Source organism: Pelophylax lessonae, assembly GCF_965119305.1.
Source record: "Pelophylax lessonae genome assembly, chromosome: 3".
Taxonomy (NCBI): Eukaryota; Metazoa; Chordata; class Amphibia; order Anura; family Ranidae; genus Pelophylax; species Pelophylax lessonae.
Window position 1 is genome coordinate 467542309 of NC_138770.1, and position 21055 is coordinate 467563363.

Consider the following 21055-nt stretch of genomic DNA (forward strand, 5'->3'; position numbering starts at 1 on the left):
AGCGCAGCTAACCCTCAAGAAAATCACGAGTACATTGCACTGTACTGTGGCTAAAGGATAGCAGATCAGTGTAAAGCTGCCCTAAACCATTGCTCAGAATTTGCTTAATATCATGTGACATATATTACACACACTACATTTACTCCTTTATGCTGACTTGACTTCCCAAGTGACATCTCTGCACTTAGCTGATTCTAAATCACTCTCCATGCATGTCTGAAAGCAAGCATTCCACCATTCTTCTACACATGTGCCTGTTTGCAGAGAGCATCTTTATGATCTTCCCCTCTGCCCACCTGTGAAAGTTGGTTTTGTGTGTATTTACCCACACGCTGTCTTCTCAGTGGGCATTTGTCCTAACCAAAGGAGGACTAGGTTTTTGGGGATCATGGGCCACTCTTGAAGACTTTGGAACATTGGTGCAGACACGTTGGTTCTCTATATCAGTTTTTTCCTTTTGCGGCTCAACAGACATTCATCATCTTGAACCAACCTGAGCCCAGAATAGGACACGTTTTTGTTTGTGTATATATAGCAACATTTAATTACCAAAAACTTTATTTCTCTAGCGCTCATCGACAGACGTAGTCCTCGGTGATACACCACCTTCGGGTTATGTTACCTCCGCAGGAGCAGGACTAGACAGGAAATTAAAAAGCTCTGGCCACACCCTAGGGGCAGTCCCAGAGGGTATATCCTCTCTCTCTCTGCCTCAGCAAATCAGTTATTTTCTGTCTAGTTAGGAGTAAGGACCTAGATACCTTGCTGGGATCTTAGGTCCTGGCAAGATTTTTTTCTTAAAGGATTTTTTAGACAGCTTTTTTTCTCCAGTGTTCCTGTGAGATCTTCAAGCAAGAAAGCTGAACTGGGCGACGGGCTGGATGTTGAGATCCGGTGGTCACCCCAGTTCAGCCTACGAGCGCGTGCAGGCCATAGCTCCGCGCTGGGTCGGCCGCGACAAAGTCCCATTAAAGGACTGTCCACGCGAGTTAAACGTCTCGCCGAAACGCCAAAGACCATGAGTCACGGCGTCCGTATCGGTCGACAGCCCTCCCGCCCCGGTGGAGAGGGGTACTGTCAGGAGTTGGTGCCCGCCTGGTTCCGGTATGGTGAGTAGTATGTTCCCCCTTTTTCCCTGACGGGTTTTGTGGTGAACGCGGGCCCCTCTCTGTATGGTAAGAAAGAGTCCTTTCTATCCTATAACATGTCACAAATCCTCCTACTTTGGGTGTGATTTATGTGTGCAAAAGCCAGGAGGCTTGGCTTGGGAGCTAACAATCTATTGTATACATGTTTTAAAAATGTAATCTGTGGCATTCTGGGAATCTTATGGATTAAGTATAAGCTACCTACCAGTCAGAAGCCACGGACATGTAGACTGCCTTCCAAATCAGATCTCCAGCTAATAGCAGGCCTCCCGAACGGCCACGCGGTCCGCCAGGGCCGGTACCGCCAACCACGCCATATCCCCATGCAGAGAGAGTGTTGTGTGCCCTGCAGCACACCGCTATTCAGTTTAGGCCGCCGCCATTTTTTTTGCTGGATCGCACGAGCCGCCATTTTGGCGTAGCCTCGTGTCTCCAGCATGGGGGCGGCCATGTTTGAGGTGATCCTACACCTCGTGGAGCTTGGGGGAGGCGCCGGAAGGCGTGCAGAGGGGCGGAGCCGCCTCCTTTCTTCCTGGGCAGCCAGCCAAGAGACTTCCTGTTTGTCAAGACAGCGCTGTAAGCTGTTGCAGTTTAACTCTGAGCATCAAGTGGTGAGCCTGGGGGTCTATCTCTCTCTCTCTCGATCGATAGGGATCCCTAAGCAGGTAACACTAAGGGGCTTTTTGTGGCGCTGGGGGTCAGAAAAAAAAAAAAAAAAAGTTTTTTTCTTTACTTTTGAATTATATTATCCAGGAAGTAACTGGAGTTATTATGGACCCTGCCACACATATTCCCCCACCTGTTTCCCTCGAGGGGGCCTCGGGACCCGCCGGTGCACAGAGTATAGAGTCATTTACAGCAATTTTGGAGTCTATGGTGGCTCGGGTGGAGGCGGCCTGTCAGGGACGGGGGTCTAGAAAGCGACCCCCGCCTACCCCTATACCATCTGACACCTCTGACTCAGATTCAGAGATGGTCACGGCAGTTGCAGGTTCCTCTGCAAGGGCTGTTATCCCAGGTAAAGCTCCCTCAGACAGTGAGGAGGACGCTTCTTCTCCTGCTATAATTCAGGAAGAAGCATTGGTGGACGCACTAGTTGTGGCAGTGCAAGAAACCTTAAAACTTGAGGCTTTACCGGCAGAGGCAACTGAAACAGAGAGGCCTTTTGGGACGAATAAGCCCATCAAGACGGCGAAGGCTTTTCCTGTACCTAAATGTTTTGGTAATCAGATTAAAGGAGAATGGGAGCATTCTAAACGTACCTTTACTATTTCCAAGCGTATTGCTAGACGCTATCCGTTTGAGGAATCCATCATTAAGAAATGGACGGTACCACCAGTCGTGGATCCACCTATTTCCAGGCTGAATAAAGCCACGGTTATTCCAGTGGAGGACACTTCGTCCTTTAAGGATCCGGTGGATCGAAAGATAGAAGCAGAGTCCCGCACTATCTTTTCTCTGATAGGGTCAGCATTTAGACCAGTAATCGTTATTGGTCTAGTTTCCCAGACACTTACGGAATGGGCGAAAATGGTACGCCAAGATCTTAGGGGAAAAGATATTCCCCAGGAGACATCTGATTTGATGGAACAGATCATACAAGGGCTACGGTTTATCTGTGACGCAGCCTTGGACACTACTCCCCTATTAGGGCATGCATCTAAGTTAGCAGTGATCCTCAGACGTGTGCTGTGGTTAAAATGCTGGTCAGCTGACCTAGGTTCCAAAAAGACCTTGACCAATCTCCCTTTTCAGGGGAATCGTCTATTTGGGGCCAACCTAGATGAAATCATTAAGGATGCCACTGGGGGCAAGAGCACTTTTTTGCCACAGGCTGCAAAAGCTAAGGGACCTCGCAACAAGCGAGGACCTTTCTTTACCGCCCATAAAGGGCGCTCGGCTGGTACTAGCGGGAAAGGCAAGACTCCTCCAGGAGGGTTCAAGAAGGGGACCAACCCAGCCAAACCCGAAGCAAAGGAGTACACAGCCTGAAGGTGCGCCCCCACCCGGTTTCAGGGTGGGGGGACGTTTTCACCGGTATTCAGGACATTAGATCGAGCATCAACCACTAGTACCGGTGCGATTCTTCCCTTCCAACATTTAAGTACCACAGGAAGCGGTAGTTACCGTTCCCTGAATAGATCTTTTCCTTTACCTTTTCCTAAGATTAGTCCCGATACCTCACAGGAATCGGATCTGGTTGACCAGATAGGCCAAGTAGCCTCTAGTCGGGTGACTTCGGTCCCTGGGGTTCAACCAGAAAAGATCACCCTTCCTGATAGCAATCAGGTATCTGATAATGTGTGGGAACAGAAAACGACCAGACTTTCTCGGATGGTCGGGGCCAGATACCTCTAGGGACGCCTGGTTCAGATCCAATCAGCGCCAGTGGTCCTAGAAATTCTAGGCTGGCCTCCTCAAGCCGGCCTGGCCGACTTGGACATGTTAGTCGCAGACGTTCCGTGGGAACTTCGTCTCAGGGAGTGTCTGTGGTCTCAAGGACCAATTTACCTTCGTGCTTTACAGTCGCTGGTTTTAATGGCCTGGCCATTGAGACCCAAGTACTGAAGGACAGAGGTTTGTCTACTTCAGTCATTCCTACCCTTATTAAAGCAAGGAAAGCGACTTCCAGCAAAGTCTATTATCACACATGGAAGACTTATATAGCGTGGTGCGAATCTTTAGGATTTCCTCCACGTACCTATTCGGTGACTCGAATATTGGCCTTTTTGCAACAAGGGGTTGAGCAGAAGCTAGCCTTGAGCACCATCAAGGGTCAAGTTTCAGCATTAGCAATCTTCTTTCAGAAGCCTTTAGCTACCAGATCCTTGGTGCGGAATTTCATCCAGGGGGTGCGGCACCTGGCTCCTCCAGTCCGCGCGCCCTTACCGCCCTGGGATCTTAATTTGGTTTTGTCGGTTCTACAGAAACCTCCCTTTGAAAACATCAGGGAGATTCCCTTGCTTACTCTATCCCAGAAGGTGGCCTTCTTGGTGGCTATTACTTCTGCTCGCAGGGTGTCAGAACTGGCTGCATTATCAGGCCAGTCACCATACCTAGTGATTCATAGGGATAAGGTAGTACTTCATCCTAAGCCATCTTTTCTTCCCAAGGTGGTTTCAGATTTTCATCTGAATGAAGATATTGTACTACCTTCCTTGTGTCCTCAGCCCAAGCATCATCAGGAACATGCGTTGCATTCCTTAGATGTGGTTCGGGCAATCGGGGTATACCTGAAAGCTACGGAATCATTCCGTAAGACGGATTCACTTTTTGTGATCACGGATGGCCCCAGAAAGGGTTTGCCTGCATCTGCCGCGACCATTGCCAAATGGATTAGACAAACGGTGGTACAGGCTTATTCTATTAAGGGTCAGAGTCCTCCGTTCCCTGTTAGGGCGCACTCCACTCGAGCGCTCAGTACTTCCTGGGCCTTTCGCCATCAGGCGTCAGTGGTCCAGGTATGTAAGGCGGCCACCTGGTCGTCGGTACATACCTTTACAAAATTCTATAAAATTGATGTGACGGCATCGGCGGATGCCTCATTTGGCCGCAAGGTTTTGCAGGCCGCAATTTGAGGAGACCGGTGGTCTACCTCGAGGGTTTTTTTTTGTTTGAAAAAAAAAAAAAAATTGTTTTCTCTTTCTTTGGTTGAGTCTCATCATTAAGGATGAGCATTGTAAACTTCTAGTTGGCACCGGTTGGGCCTTCTAGATTGGGATTGATTTCCATTTTCCCACCCCTCAGTCGTGATACTGCTCTGGGACGTCCCGAAGGTGGTGTATCACCGAGGACTACGTCTGTCGATGAGCGCTAGAGAAAAATGGATTTTTGTAAAATCTTACCGTAAAATCCTTTTCTCTTAGCTCATCGACAGACGTAGTCCCCGCCCCTCTGTTTTGGAGTTGGGTTGGGTTAAATTCTCTAAGCACTGCTTTTTCACATAACTGATTTGCTGAGGCAGAGAGAGAGAGGATATACCCTCTGGGACTGCCCCTAGGGTGTGGCCAGAGCTTTTTAATTTCCTGTCTAGTCCTGCTCCTGCGGAGGTAACATAACCCGAAGGTGGTGTATCACCGAGGACTACGTCTGTCGATGAGCTAAGAGAAAAGGATTTTACGGTAAGATTTTACAAAAATCCATTTTTTAATGTAATAAACCTATTTAGCAATTAGTGAATAATTGTTTTGACTTTTTCCTAGGGCTCTAGTAAGTTGGACAGTGATAAAATGGGAAACTCTACAGAATTTGGCTTGGTAAAGCCAATGATACGCATGGATAAGCAACAAGAACACCGTAGTCTGGATGGCAGGTAAGAAAATGTAATTTATTTTGAAAAGTTGTCTTTTGCTTTGGTGTTCAAAAAAGACAAAGTAAAACCTTGGATGGCACTTTTAGCACTTTTATATCAAAGCGAATAATGGAAACTCAGATGATTCCTTCCACAACCATTTATTCGTTCCACAACCATTTATTCATAAGTCTTTCAGTTTATAGTCCATATAAAAAGATTATAGCAATGTGATAGGTTGTGTAACCATAAAATGTCCACCCACAAATAGCAGCCTCCACAAGGGGATTAGAAGCAAAATACAGCAGGATCTACAGTGTATAAAAGAGAAGAGAGGCGCCTCTAAGTGTAGCAATATGATTACATTTAATGAAGGTTCAACATTTAGCAACTCACATGGTTGGTTATTAAAAGAGGCACATCTAATAATGACGACAACTGGGGTAAAGCTGTCCACATAGACCACCCCCCTCACTGTCAGGTCTCACTGCTGTCAGTCTGCAGTTGTGACCAGGAAGACTACCCTGCAGTAGAGCGATCTGAAAGCAAGGCGCAGTGTGGAGGGGATAGCGGTATGGAGCATGTGGACAGCTTTACCCCAGATGCCTGCATACTTATATTTACCTGTTTCATTCAACCATGTGAGTTGTTAAATGTTTCCCTTCATTAAATGTAACCATATTTCTACACTTAGAGGCACCGCTCTTCTCTTTTATGTTCAGTTGTAACATGACGCTACTTGTATATCAAGACATCGCTTGTTTATCAAGTCATAGTTTTTAAAAATATTTGGCTTGTCTTGCAAAACACTCTCAATCCTAGGTTTTTGCTGTATTTGTCACACAAATTAAGAAACATTAGCAAGATGTAGAACTTCAGCTGCCTTCTGTAATTCCAGACCTTTTAATATCATTAAAAAGGGATTATTTTGATTTCTAATTGTTCACTTAAGCGTTACCCAAAAAAAAAAAATCCTGTTCCTTTTAAAGCATGGTATACAGTGCTTGTGCTGTGTCATTTGGCCCCCTTTATCACCTGATATACCTGGCTGATCCTGCCTGATTCTGCCCTCCCGCCTGTAAACTGACCACAATTTATCATGGCTGCTGTGCTCTTACACCGTGGTCAGTTTCCATGCCTCCGTCATTGGCAGCTCTCCTCTGTCCTCCTCTCCCCTTCCTGCTTGTCAGCTGTGTCTGTGCCACTCTACCCCCCCCCCCCCCTGTCCCTTCCCTCCCTGCTGCTCAAACTACTTTTCAATTTCAATACAATCATCTCTGTTTGATGATAATGGATCCTCCGTGTGTGTGCTTTAGAAAAATAAATTCCGTTCTGTACCTTATTCCCGAGCGGCGCTCGGGTTACCAGACTCCTTTCTCCACCACTCCTCCTGACTGACGTCTGCGATGATTCTCTGCCTCTCCCGCTGTAGCTGTCAGATCAAGAGAAAGGAGAGGCTTTCGGTCATGTGGGCATTGAGAGGCGCTCTATCACATGGTATAGAATGGCATTTTTATTTTTTTTTTATAATGCACACACACTAGGGCACCTATCATTCTCAAACAGATGATTGTATAAAGAGAACACAGTGGCTTAACAACCACTTTAAATATAAACAATCAGCAATCATTTTGATTGGAGGTCTACAATCTTTTTCTCATATAGATTTGGAATACACATGTTATTTTGTAAGGGTCTGTTGGTGCAATATAAATTCTGTATAATACACTGTACAGTGAAATTTCTGATCTTTAATGTGATGTGTCCCTCAAATTGCTGTCTTCTGGTTCCTCATTGGTCAGCTTGGTCACTTGACAGCCCTGATGAATGACTGCAAGCATTATGCTATAATACACTACTATGCAGCCTCCAAGGCTTGTACAGAGTTAAGTGTACATTAGCAGACACGGGCGGCGGATGGTTCTCAGTATAGTAGAGAAGTCTGCAGGGACCAGAGGAGTAGGGAATTATTCTTCATACTTGTGTATTGTACACTTATCCAGTTTCTAAATAACATATAGGCAGCCACAGAGAGGCAGCTCTAAATCTATTTCTTTGTTACAGAATACCGCAGACCTTATCCTTGATAAGCCTCTGAGAGCTGGTGTATTGAAAATTCCACTCAAGCCAAAATTAAAATTTTAGTTTTGGGTTTAGTAGGGAATGGTTACACCTCTGTCAGTTTTATTGCTACCTGTGTCCTTGATTTAGAATCCTCCATTTCCTATGTGCTCACTTCAGTAGAGTGGGAAAGGGTTCTGTTGAGATCATGAAAATCAAACTAGTGGAGAGCTGTTTTTATTGAACCCTGTGTAAAAACCTGTGTGTGTGGTACCGGAACTAGAAGCAAAGGGAAAAGCCCTTCAGGCCTCATTCACATTTGACAGCCGTGTGGGTTCTGTGTTCAGGGCTGCGAATCTGCACCTATATAGATATCAAATTGGGAGAAGTGGCTATGTCAGTGCAGCCACGGCATCGCAATTGACACCAATGGGACTGCCTGCCTAGGGATGCACAGAACGCCTGTGCATCCCATGTGGGCAAACACGGTTATACATTATAATAAACCCAGTGCTTTAAGTGGGTTAAAGTGGGTTAAAGTGGGTTAAAGTACTGCACTGGTACTCAGTACGTCCACTTCCAAATATGGCTCTGGAGCATACCGCCACCTCTCTGTGCGCCTTAGCGTACCAGTACGTTCATTTTGGACATCTGCACCCTCAATTGCCCCCCCAAGAATATTTCCCACTCCAGAGCCAGACCAGTCACCACCAGTGAGTCCCCCTGCTCCAGAGTCCCAGCCCAGGCCAAAGGGGGTGCTCTGTGGGGACCCTGATGTGGGGTGGGGCCACGAAAAAATTTATAGGCTATAATGGAGTACCGGCACCTCTTTTGGGCCACTTAAAGCACTGAAACCCAATAATTACCAGAACTAGTGTCTCCGTATAGTCGATTTCCTCTCTATTTCTATTCTTCTATATATAGAATCATATTAAGGATCTTACTGTTTGTAGCATATCTTACTGATTTGAAAGGGAGATCCTTGCGCTTATGGGTATTCAAGTGCTAATATAAATACAATAAAGTGAAAGCTGCTGCTGACAAATAAGGTGCGTGTGCCTTTAAATGCAGGAAAGAGTAGGTCAGCGCTGCTCATAGTGCCATAATTCATTCAATAAATATTATGATAATAAATATATAAACAGTTAATCAAATAAATATCAAAAGTGCTTGGTGCAAACCGTGCTCAAAACTTAAGTACAAGTAAATGTCCTCCAATTACAAATGTGAACAGTTCATAAGCAGTAGTACTGCAAAGTGCTCTACTCTGAAGAAAGTGCTGGTGCTCCCCCTTAAGGACCTTACTCACGGGAACACTGTGTAACTCAGGCCTTTAACACAGTGGCACTGCAGGATTGCTGTGCCTTTCAGAGATATCCTCAAAGCCTGGTAATCCAATTGCCGTTTCTATGCTCGGCTGTAGGAGACTGCTGGAAAGTGGTACTGGCCGTATATCCCCTTTGATCCAGGAGAGTAGAGTTTTATAAAAAAAAAAATACAGAAAGAGCGCTCTCCACCATGCTTTCCAGTTAAGGCCTTTTGAAAGCATGGTGGAGAACTCTTTCTGTATTTTTTAAAAAAACTCTATTCTCCTGGATCAAAGGGGATATATAGCCAGTACCACTTTCCAGCAGCCTCCTACAGCCGAGCATAGGAACGGCAATGAATTATCAGGCTTTGAGGACATCTCTGAAAGGCACAGCAATCCTGCAGTGTCATTGTGTTAAAGGCCTGAGTTACTCAGTGTTCCGGTGAGTAGGGTCCTTAAGGGGGAGCACCAGCACTTTCTTCAGAGTGGAGCACTGAATCACTTTGCAGCACTACTGCTTATGAACTGTTCACATTTGTAATTGGAGGACATTTACTTGTACTTAAGTTTTGAGCACGGTTTGCACCAAGCACTTTTGATATTTATTTATTTGATTAACTGTTTATTAATTTATTATCATTTATTGAATGAATTATGGCACTTTGAGCAGTGCTGACCTCCTCTTTACTATATATTACTGATTACTAGCCCTTCTACCTTTTGACACTGCACCGCAGTAGAAGTTGTACATGGTCTTATTGGTTTTAGAAACTTAGGGCCCGTACACACGATAAGAAAATCAGAAGTAACATTTCATCCGACGAACAATCTGGCGATTTTCAAATCGTTAGTATAGTACTTTTGAGAGCCGAGTATGAATTTTCATACGACAAAAACTGGATGTGCAGGCTCTTACATTTTTATCGTACGTGAACACAACGCCTGTTTTTCATTTATTTAGTACAGTTTTCTTCCGAAAAAAATCGTAAGAGCAAGACTACGCATGAAAGAATACATTATGTGACGGAACCTCAGACCCACACTGTACTTGTGGTCTTCCGTCAGTATACGGCTTCCTCGCAGTCATGAACATGGATATCAAATCCCAGCCGCTGTCATACAAAACTAGCCTGAAACTTAGCTTGTATACTGGAAACAACTAACTCCTTTATTAAAACAAACAGACTTTTATACACTTTAGAAGTAGGTCGGTCACTACATGAATATTTACCCAAAACATAACACAATGAATAGCTAACGAGGTACAGCTGACTCATGGCTAATCCCAGCGTACTTAAGTCAGCCTGGAAGCCCAGACTGCCGGCACCAAAGGTGATATACATTATTATAGTATAACTACTGAGAACCCACAGTAAACAATAGGTGAGCAAATAATTTACAATGCGTGGAAGACAGGTGTTTGAGCTGATGACATGCATCTGTTACAAGTCTGACCAACTGAAGCAGTCCAAACCATCAATTTATCTGTCACATAGTTTTTTCACTGTCAGTGACGGTGCGTACCGTCACACATTACAAAACAATTCAACACGACATCACTTCTGAGGTTGAATTCTGTCGTACGAGAATTTTCGTATGAAAGTAACCACTTTCAAAATGAGACTAGCGTGCAACAAAAAACAGACAAAAATTCATCCAATAATCTGATCATGTGCACAAGGCTTTAAAAGACCAAAAAATTAAGCCATCCTTTAATATTTCTTTAACCAATATTACCTTCCGAACTGCTTAAACAGTTTGGAGCTGATTTACTAAAGAAGTTGAGAATCTTGTTACTGAAAAATTATGATTTATTCAATCATGTGAATAAATTAACATGATTGGGTTTTTAGGTTTCACTACTGTAAAAGTGATCCAAAAGCTGCCCATGTCACTTACTGAACTGGAAAAAAAAAAAAAAAGACACTAAGTTCATGGGTGCAGCTGCAACTCAGAGCTTGTGTTTTAACCACTTTTAAGTCAGGAGATTTTAAAATGATCAAAAGACTTGAAATAGTTAAGATGAATTATAAAAGGGAAAATAACCGCGCTAAGTGAATTATATAATGAAAGAGAAGCAGCAGCTTCAAGTGTGACAACACCCAATAAATAATAAAGTTAAACAAGCTGCGCTATTACAGTGAAATAGTATAATCAAATACACAAAACATATATAGCTTATAATGAAAATTATAAAAAGTGGTGATTGTATTGTGATTATAAAAATATATCTCCCTATTTAGAGGAAGAGAAAATATATACTATATAACACATATATTAGAAAAGTTCATAAAGTCTCTTGATCAAGGAATTTCCAGAAATGAAGATTCTAATGATCGCCAAGCTTCACTAGGTGTAAATTAACCGCCACCAATTGTACAAACTGCTTACCAGAATGCAATTAAATGCAAGCCAAACCAGCAAAGGGATTTGACACCCAAGGTCTCCAAAAGGCAACACACTCCAAAGTCAAATACTCCACTGCACCTCCAAGGCTTGGACCATGTATTGGGATCATCCAACATCAGACCGCATACATATGAGAAAAGATAAATAGTCCCATAGCGTAAAACTGATAAACAATTTGAAGTAATAGAGGAGAAACACTTGTGAGCATAAAGGTATGTCACACAAGCCGTGAAGAATCCCAAAGATAGTGGATGATTCAGATAAAAACCAGACTCCACCAAGAGTGTAGTAACCGCCACCAGTGGTACAAACTGCTTACCAGATGTTATTATAATGAAAATAGATGGTCCCATAGCGTAAAACTGATAAACTTTATTAAAATCAATATGAAATGACACTTACAAGCGTATGTAGGGAGAGCGCATAAGTACTATTACACAAGCCGCCGGCCGGTCGGCTCTTCTGCCCGCCCTTCATCTCTCTCCAATGATGTCAGCACGCCGCGACGCCGCGCTCTCCCTACATACGCTTGTAAGTGTCATTTCATATTGATTTCAATAAGGTTTATCAGTTTTACGCTATGGGACCATCTATTTTTATTTTCATATATGTGATCTGATGATGGATGTCCCCAATACATGATTTTGGCTCAAGCCATAGCTCTGGAGGTGTAGTGGAGTCTCTGTTCCTGGAGCACCTGGACATTTGGAGACCTTGGGTGGAAAATCCTTCCCATTTTTTGCATTCATTATAATAACATCTGGTAAGCAGTTTGTACCACTGGTGGTGGTCACTACACTTTTGGTGGAGTCTGGTTTCTATCTGAATCATCCACTATTTCTGCGTTAATCATAATAAAATCTGGTAAGCAGTTTGTACCACTGGTGGCGGTTACTACACTCTTGGTGGAGTCGGGTTTTTATCCGAATCATCCACTATCTTTGGGATTCTTCACGTGTGACATATCTTTATGCTCACTTTCTTCTACGTTTGTAAGTGTTTCTCCTCTATTACCCCAAATTGTTTATCAGTTTTACGCTATGGGACTATTTTCTCATATGTATGCGGTCTGATGTTGGATGATCCCAATACACGGTCCAAGCTTTGGAGGCGCAGTGGAGTATTTGACTTTGGAGTGTGTTGCCTTTTGGGGAGCTTGGGTATCAAATCCCTTTGCTTGTTTGGCTTGCATTTAATTGCGTTCTGGTAAGCAGTTTGTACTATTGGTGGCGGTTAATTTACACCTAGTGAAGCTTGGCGATCATTAGAATCTTAATTTCTGGAAATTCCTTGGCTTTATGAACTTTTCAAATATGTGTTATATAGTATATATTTTCTCTTCCTCTAAATAGGGAGATATATTTTTATGACACAATACAATCACCACTTTTTATAATTTTCATTATAAGCTATATATTTTTTGTATTTGATTATACTGTTTCACTGTAATAGCGCAGCTTGTTTAACTTTATTAGTTCAGATGAATTGCCTGCCTTTTCAGAAGTTAGTTGGCTGCTGTAACTCAGTACTTGATTTGAGTTGACTTTTTGACTGGTATCTACATTTTAAATGTTTAAACCGCCCCGCAAACCGCCTTTTAAAAATCTTAAATGTATTTTATTATCTACCCTTGTCATTCACTATCTAGTAACCAACACCCATCACCTTCAGCCATTGCATTCTTCTCTACCTATTGTATCTATTGTTCCCCCACCACTTAGATTTCAAACTCAGACGTAATGCTTTTTTTCTTTCCTACTCTGGTGTAATTTTACAAACATTTGCAGAGCTATTTATCCTGTGAAATTGCATGTACATTTGTTATGTATTAAATGTGTGACTAAGGAAAATACTGCATTATGACCACTAGATGAAACTCATGGTCTTGGTAAAGAAATTTTTTTTTTTTTTCTCTGTGCTCCTCCGCTTTATCTAGTGTCCTTTATTTTCCTGATTTCACACATTTCACCTGGAGAGAAATTGGCCTAAAACCATTAGATTTTTTTCCCCTATTCGCACTGTGTGAAATTACTTTCAATTTTACTAGGCAAATAGTGCTGTAATTTTTTTTGTTGCTATAAATACATCTCTGAAATAGTCTGTGCCTCTTTTATTTCATGTGTACAACTTATTGGTATATCGGTGCTTTAAAAATAAAGGCTAATACTGATTATAAACATATTCATAGTTATTACAGGTGGAATGTTAGGTGTTAGCCTTTCTGCTCTTAAATATACAGGGAGTGCAGAATTATTAGGCAAATGAGTATTTTTGAGGATTAATTTTATTATTGAACAACAACCATGTTCTCAATGAACCCAAAAAACTCATTAATATCAAAGCTGACTATTTTTGGAAGTAGTTTTTAGTTTTAGCTATTTTAGGGGGATATCTGTGTGTGCAGGTGACTATTACTGTGCATAATTATTAGGCAACTTAACAAAAATCAAATATACAGTATACCCATTTCAATTATTTATTTTTACCAGTGAAACCAATATAACATCTCAACATTCACAAGTATACTTTTCTGACATTCAAAAACAAAACAAAAACAAATCAGTGACCAATATAGCCACCTTTCTTTGCAAGGACACTCAAAAGCCTGCCATCCATGGATTCTGTCAGTGTTTTGATCTGTTCACCATCAACATTGCGTGCAGCAGCAACCACAGCCTCCCAGACACTGTTCAGAGAGGTGTACTGTTTTCCCTCCTTGTAAATCTCACATTTGATGATGGACCACAGGTTCTCAATGGGGTTCAGATCAGGTGAACAAGGAGGCCATGTCATTAGCTTTTCTTCTTTTATACCCTTTCTTGCCAGCCACGCTGTGGAGTACTTGGACGCGTGTGATGGAGCATTGTCCTGCATGAAAATCATGTTTTTCTTGAAGGATGCAGACTTCTTCCTGTACCACTGCTTGAAGAAGGTGTCTTCCAGAAACTGGCAGTAGGACTGGGAGTTGAGCTTGACTCCATCCTCAACCCGAAAAGGCCCCACAAGCTCATCTTTGATGATACCAGCCCAAACCAGTACTCCACCTCCACCTTGCTGGCGTCTGAGTCGGACTGGAGCTCTCTGCCCTTTACCAATCCAGCCACGGGCCCATCCATCTGGCCCATCAAGACTCACTCTCATTTCATCAGTCCATAAAACCTTTGAAAAATCAGTCTTGAGATATTTCTTGGCCCAGTCTTGACGTTTCAGCTTGTGTGTCTTGTTCAGTGGTGGTCGTCTTTCAGCCTTTCTTACCTTGGCCATGTCTCTGAGTAGTGCTTTTGGGCACTCCAGTGATGTTGCAGCTCTGAAATATGGCCAAACTGGTGGCAAGTGGCATCTTGGCAGCTGCACGCTTGACTTTTCTCAGTTCATGGGCTGTTATTTTGCGCCTTGGTTTTTCCACACGCTTCTTGCGACCCTGTTGACTATTTTGAATGAAATGCTTGATTTTTCGATGATCACACTTCAGAAGCTTTGCAATTTTAAGAGTGCTGCATCCCTCTGCAAGATATCTCACTATTTTTGACTTTTCTGAGCCTGTCAAGTCCTTCTTTTGACCCATTTTGCCCAAGGAAAGGAAGTTGCCTAATAATTATGTACACCTGATATAGGGTGTTGATGTCATTAGACCACACCCCTTCTCATTACAGAGATGCACATCACCTAATATGCTTAATTGGTAGTAGGCTTTCGAGCCTATACAGCTTGGAGTAAGACAACATGCATAGCATGCAAGAGGATGATGTGGTCAAAATACTCATTTGCCTAATAATTCTGCACTCCCTGTGTATCACATTTTTTTCAAATTATTTTTAAATATTATATTTTATATTTACTGTTGATATGTTGAATAATGTGTAGCTCCATCTTATAACAGATTTTATGTTGGGTCAGACAATTTCGGTTGTGTGGGATTTGTTGGGGCTGGAAGCTTCACTAGTCACAAACTTTTCCAAACACTAGAGGGCATCCGCTCTCCCAATATTGCTCATAGCAGACTGATCAGGATCAGTGTTGGTCCCTTAACCCTTTTGCTGAAGGACCAATTTTTCACACAAATGCTGAAATGTGCTTTTTGATTAACATTTACTTTAAAACCACTAAAACATTCATTTTTTTTTTTTTAAAATGAGAGGGCCTAAGTAGTTCCCATTTACGTTGCTTGATATTTGCACATTTGGTTTATCAAATCTATATTTTCAGTAAAAAATAGACTTGAAATTTTAGCGCAAAATTACACAATGTTATCTATTCATTTTACATTCAATATAAGAAGAGACTATATTAAATACCTGTAGATGCCAAATATGTCAAGCTTCAAAATTGTGGGTGCCGTTAGGCAGTAACAAACTGTAGTACCTATGATTTCCAATAGTCAACACTTTAAAACCTTTACAGCTCATCAGATTGTTGTTAACCCCAAATGGTGGTCATCAAAAATTCTCCTATTACTGTACTCCGGCATGAATGGTGATATCTAATATGTTTTGGGTATTCAGAATTTATGTACATATGTGCACCAGGACTTCAGGACTGGAGCTTTTTTTTTTTTTTTTCTTTTCCTTACACTCCCCTCCCCCCCCTTTTTTTTTTTTTTTTTTAAACGTTATTGTAGTTTCGTTTTGTAAATTTTGTTTTTGTACTCTACTTTATTGCTATCACAAAGGGACTGAAAAGCAATGCTTTTCTGGGTTCTCTCGCTTGCTATGCCAAAGCTTTCTTCCTTTTGTGGTCTTGGGCTCTGGAGCAAGCTGGGGGAGCCTGAGAACCATTGTGGAGGGTCTTGATGGGGAAAACAACATGCCACACTGTAGTAGTGATCTGGTGGCTTAAATGGCTGTCCAGATCGTTTCTACTCTGCACAGCCTGCACTTTAATTTACCCCCTTCCTGCCCAGGCCAATTTTCAGCTTTCAGCGCTGTTGCACTTTGAATGACAATTGCCCTCTCAAATGCTGTACCCAAACACAATTTTTTATTTTTTATTTTTCACACAAATAGAGCTTTCTTTTGGTGGTATTGTATCACCCCTGAGTTTTTTTCTTTTTATGCTAATATAAATTGCCACTAGGGCAAAGGAGCGGAAGGTAGGGGACTTTTTTGATGCCCAAAACAATTATACAAATGATGTAAAAAAAAATTACAAGTGCTTTATTGAAAAACATTTAAAAAGTTCCCAAATAGACCTCGTGAGAGAGAATCAAAGAACATCACTTATTATAAAATAAAAATTTGTACAAAGTGACATGATAACCAGCAATTAATGGCTGATGATACACAATGAGATCTCAGTGGTGTGCATCCAGAACCCAGATGCGTTTCAACCTAAGCAGTCTTCAGGGGATTGGTATACATATTGGTATCACATTAGAATCTCTAAAGGACATAGATATATAAATACATGTACATTTAAACTAACATACCAAGCCCCAAAACCTGAAGGCTAACTTTCTACAGAGTATCAAGTTCTACTGGAGGTCTGTTTGAAGCAGTGGAAAAGAGCTGCCCTATAGCCACAACACTTGATCCCGGACACAAGGGACAAAAGTCAACCTGGGGGTTTTGTGAAAAATCCCAATCTGAAAGATATATAGAAAAAGAAAACGCTATAAGCCTCAAAATCTTAAAAAAGGGGGGGGCCACACTTAAGTGGTTCAAAGTTGCTAAGTGTTTCGGGATAACTTAATTAGCATAAATACCTGAGGGAGGTCTTTGGGCCCTTTTTAAAAGAACCAAAAATTCTCCAAAAGTAAGACAAATCCCTTCACATCCACATAGAGGAGAGGGAGGCCTGTTCTATCTATCTATATATATATATATATATATATATATATATATATAATATTCGTAAGAACATATCTTTAGGAGTGTGGACCTATTCTGTATTTTTATATATCGTATTAAGGAGAAAAACACCACGATTAGAGGAATATGAAAGAATAAATGGGCAAAGTTTTTCCCTTACCAGTCTCTTGTATCATTCCAGTAAACAGAGCAGTATCCTGGTGGTGGTCCCACAGCCGTGGAACATCATCCTCCAACTGAAGGTTATAAATGGAAAAGCTATTCTGTCATGTGTGCCTGCTGGGCAAATCACTGGGATGCAGAGCGGTGCCTAAATCCGCCTTCAGCTGTGTAGGAGAGAAAGTTGTAGGACTGAGTATTGTGTGTGGGGTTGACAGGAGACAGTTGTCTCCACTGTCCCCCACCGCCGTCAGCCTTTGTCATGGCCGGCCAGAAACCGCGTCATCGCCGGACTTGAGGTGCCATCAGAACCAGAAGTGCCGTGACCGCCATGTTGGAAATTTGCAGTATGTATGGCGGATGATGGCGCCGACATGGAAATAGACAGGGCAGCGCAGAATGCTTCCCTGTCCTGGGGAAAAGGAGACAGACATCTAGGACATCGCCATAACCCCCAATGAAGCCCACCCTGGTCGACCCAGAGGGGGCTACACATGTCGGGTGTACGGGAGTTTACAGGCAAAGAGTGATGTGAAGCACTCAAATCTGCATGAAATTCCATGCTTCCAAAGGGACCGCCAGCATTTACAAGTATATACCGTGAACAATCCTTATAAAATTATATAGTAAATGCATATCAATGCAACAATAAAGTGTGGGGAAAAAAATATATATTTTTTTTATACTAAACAAATAGAAAATTAAAAAAAAAAGTATTTCTGTTTAAAATTTTGTAAGTTTTCACCTTCACTGATGGGCACTGATTGGCATTACTGGTGGGCATCATTGATGGGGCTTCGCTCAGTGCAGATCCCCCCCATCAGAAGAGCCACTTATTGGCTCTCCTACTCGCACTGTCAACATGAATAGAGGAATGTTAATAACCGGCACTTTCTAGTTACATTGTGATTGGACACAGCTTATCACATCGTAAAGAGCCGACGTCAAAGGGCTCTTTACTGTGATCAGAGATGTGGTGTGTCTGAGCGACACCGTGGCCAGTTCTGAAGCACATCATATGACATCCAGTCAGAACAAGAAAGCCACCAGTCCTTGAAACTCAAAAGTAAGTGATGTGTTCTCTTTCTAATGTGAGGGATACCCTTCCTTAGACAGTTTACCCAGGAACAAGTGTCCACAGTGAAGGATTTGTAACGATATAATGCGTGGTCACTGTGCCATCACTAAGACGTACTTATGTGGTGTTCTCATGTATAGGATGTGTAGTATAAAGCCTCATTACTGACTTAAAGACACATCAGTAACTGAAAAAATAACTAGATAATATAATTTTGAATTTTTCTTCTTTTTTTTAATTTTTTTTATTTAGCTTTAATGTCAAAACCCCAATATAAAACTATTAATTGCAAATGTTCAAAACATTCACAGTTTTACAATTAAGATTAATGTATTTCAGTATATTTTCAAAAATATAGTATTTGCTGTCATGTCAAATGTGAGAAAAAAAACTTTGATTAAAATCAAATAATTGCGACTGGGAGTACCTGTGAGTGTCTGGGAGTACCTGTGAGTGTCTGGGAGTACCTGTGAGTACCTGAGTGTCTGGGAGTGTCAGTGAGTGTAGCGGAGTACCAGAGGGTAAGAAAGTAGAGTTAGGAAGCTAGGAAACAGCCACACAGGACAGACTTAAATTACTGAATCCCCATTAGATTAGATTAGTAGGTACAATGCCCGGCGGGTGTGGAGATGCTATCCAGTGTATATCTTGTGGTATGTATACATTCTTCGATCATATGATCGAGGGCGAATACAAATGCACAAAATGTAAGCACGTTGCTTCCCTGGAAGCTCAGGTCCTGAATCTAGGGAAGCAGCTGGCAACACTGAGAAGACTCTCCATACCGAAGGAGAGCTGGGATCGTACCCGACAGGTGCAGGCCGGGGCCAGCACAGAGGAGGGTGGAGAAACGGAGGTGCAGGCATCAGAGCAGAGTAGATGGGTGACAGGAGGGGTAGAAGGGAACAAGGCAAGGAGGCCGGTCCTGGGCTGGAGCACCCCAATAAATACGCCCGTTGCGTGATGTTGGGGAAACCAGTCAGGGACCAGCATTGCTATAGCAGAGCGATGCCCCTAGCTGCCAGGGGAAGAACTCCTCCAGTGAGGCCTGGAGAAAGGGAAAGGGAAGGCAGGTGCTGGTGGTAGGGGACTCAATCATTAGAAGGAAAGACAGTGCAATCTGTCACAAAGACCGTGAGCGCCGAACAGTCTGTTGTTTACCGGGCCCTTGGGTTCAGCACATCACGGATCGGATGGACAGATTACTGGGTGGGGCTGGGGGTGACCCAGCTGTCATGGTACACGTGCGTACCAATGACCTAGGCAGAGGGAGATGGAGAGTCCTAAACGATTTCAGGGACTTAGGCGCTACGTTGAGGAGTTGGACCTCCAAGGTAGTATTTTCAGAAATACTACCTGTACCTCGAGCCACACCAGAGAGGCAGCAGGAGATTAGGGAAATTAACAAGTGGCTGAGGAGCTGGTGTAGTAAGGAGGGTTTCGGGTTCCTGGAGAACTGGGCCGACTTCTCAGTTGGCCACCGGCTCTTTGGTAGGGACGGTTTGCCGTCCAAAAATTTAAGAGGGACTTTTAAACTAGGTGATGGGGGGGGGGGGGGGGTACAGATGTAGAATTAGCCAGCGGGGAGCAAGATTCAGAGGGCACAAATGGGGACATTAGTGGTAGGGTGTTTAGAGTACCTAAATCTAAGGTGGGTATCAGGAAAAATCACAAGAGCAGCCTAAAAACATCATCAAATGAGGATATAGTATGCAACCGGTCAAAATTCCGAGGTTTGTATACCAATGCCAGAAGCCTGGCAAACAAGATGGGAGAGCTGGAGCTGCTGATGTATGAGAAGGACTTAGATTTTGTGGGGATAACAGAGACTTGGTTCGACAGCTCTCATGACTGGATAGCGACCATTCAGGGGTATTCCCTTTATCGCAGGGATAGAGAAGGTAAAAAAAGGGGGAGGGGTATGTCTGTATATTAAGAACCGTGTACAGGTAAATATGAGGGATGATATTAATAATGGAGCTATGGACGAAGCAGAATCCCTATGTGTATAACTTAAAAGGGAAAGCACTATAGGGAAGGTAATATTGGGCGTATGCTATAGGCCCCCCAACCAGAGGGAGGAGGGGGAGGCGGACCTCCTTTTACAGATCGGATTGGCAGCAAGGATGGGAAATGTCATTATAATGGGGGACTTTAATTATCCAGATATAGACTGGGCAGAAGGAACCGTGCATTCAGCCAAGGCTCGGCAGTTCCTAAATGTTTTGCAGGACAATTTCATGGGTCAGAGGGTGAACGCACCGACAAGAAACAATGCGGTACTTGACCTACTGATTTCCAACAATACAGACCTGCTCACGGATATAGAAACCCGGGGCAACTTAGGAAACGGTGACCATAGGTCAATAAGTTTCAGTATTAATTACAGTAATAGGAAACACAAGGGTAATATAAGGACACTGAATTTCAAAAGAGCCAATTTCCCAAAACTGTGCTCTCTGCTAAAAAATATCAAATGGGATAGAACCCTGGGAACAAAAAACACGGAGGAAAAATGGGAGTGCTTCAAGAGCATACTTAACAAAGGGATTGGCCAGTGCATTCCAAAGGGAAATGAATTTAAAAGGGCAAAATTAAACCCTGGGTGGCTAAACTCCAACATAAAAATGCATTTTACTACTAAAGAAAATGCCTTCAAAAAAATACAAGGCTGAGGGGTCATTGGCAGCATTCAAGCATTACAAAGAGTGTAATAAGAAATGTAAAGACGAAATCAAGGCGGCTAAAATAGAACACGAGAGACATATAGCGGAAGAGAGTAAAAAGAACCCC

The 21055-nt window shown here is 42.7% G+C and overlaps 1 protein-coding gene across 12 annotated transcripts in view; it reads left to right on the top strand.

Moving 5' to 3' along the window:
• Nucleotides 1-21055, top strand: part of AFDN (afadin, adherens junction formation factor) — a 438519-nt gene that overhangs the window by 182446 nt on the left and 235018 nt on the right. For all 12 annotated transcript variants that reach the window (XM_082249807.1, XM_082249808.1, XM_082249806.1 and 9 more), the window contains one exon: nucleotides 5351-5460. In XM_082249807.1, the coding sequence (XP_082105933.1) occupies nucleotides 5351-5460 (110 nt within the window). The remainder of the gene's footprint in view (nucleotides 1-5350; nucleotides 5461-21055) is intronic.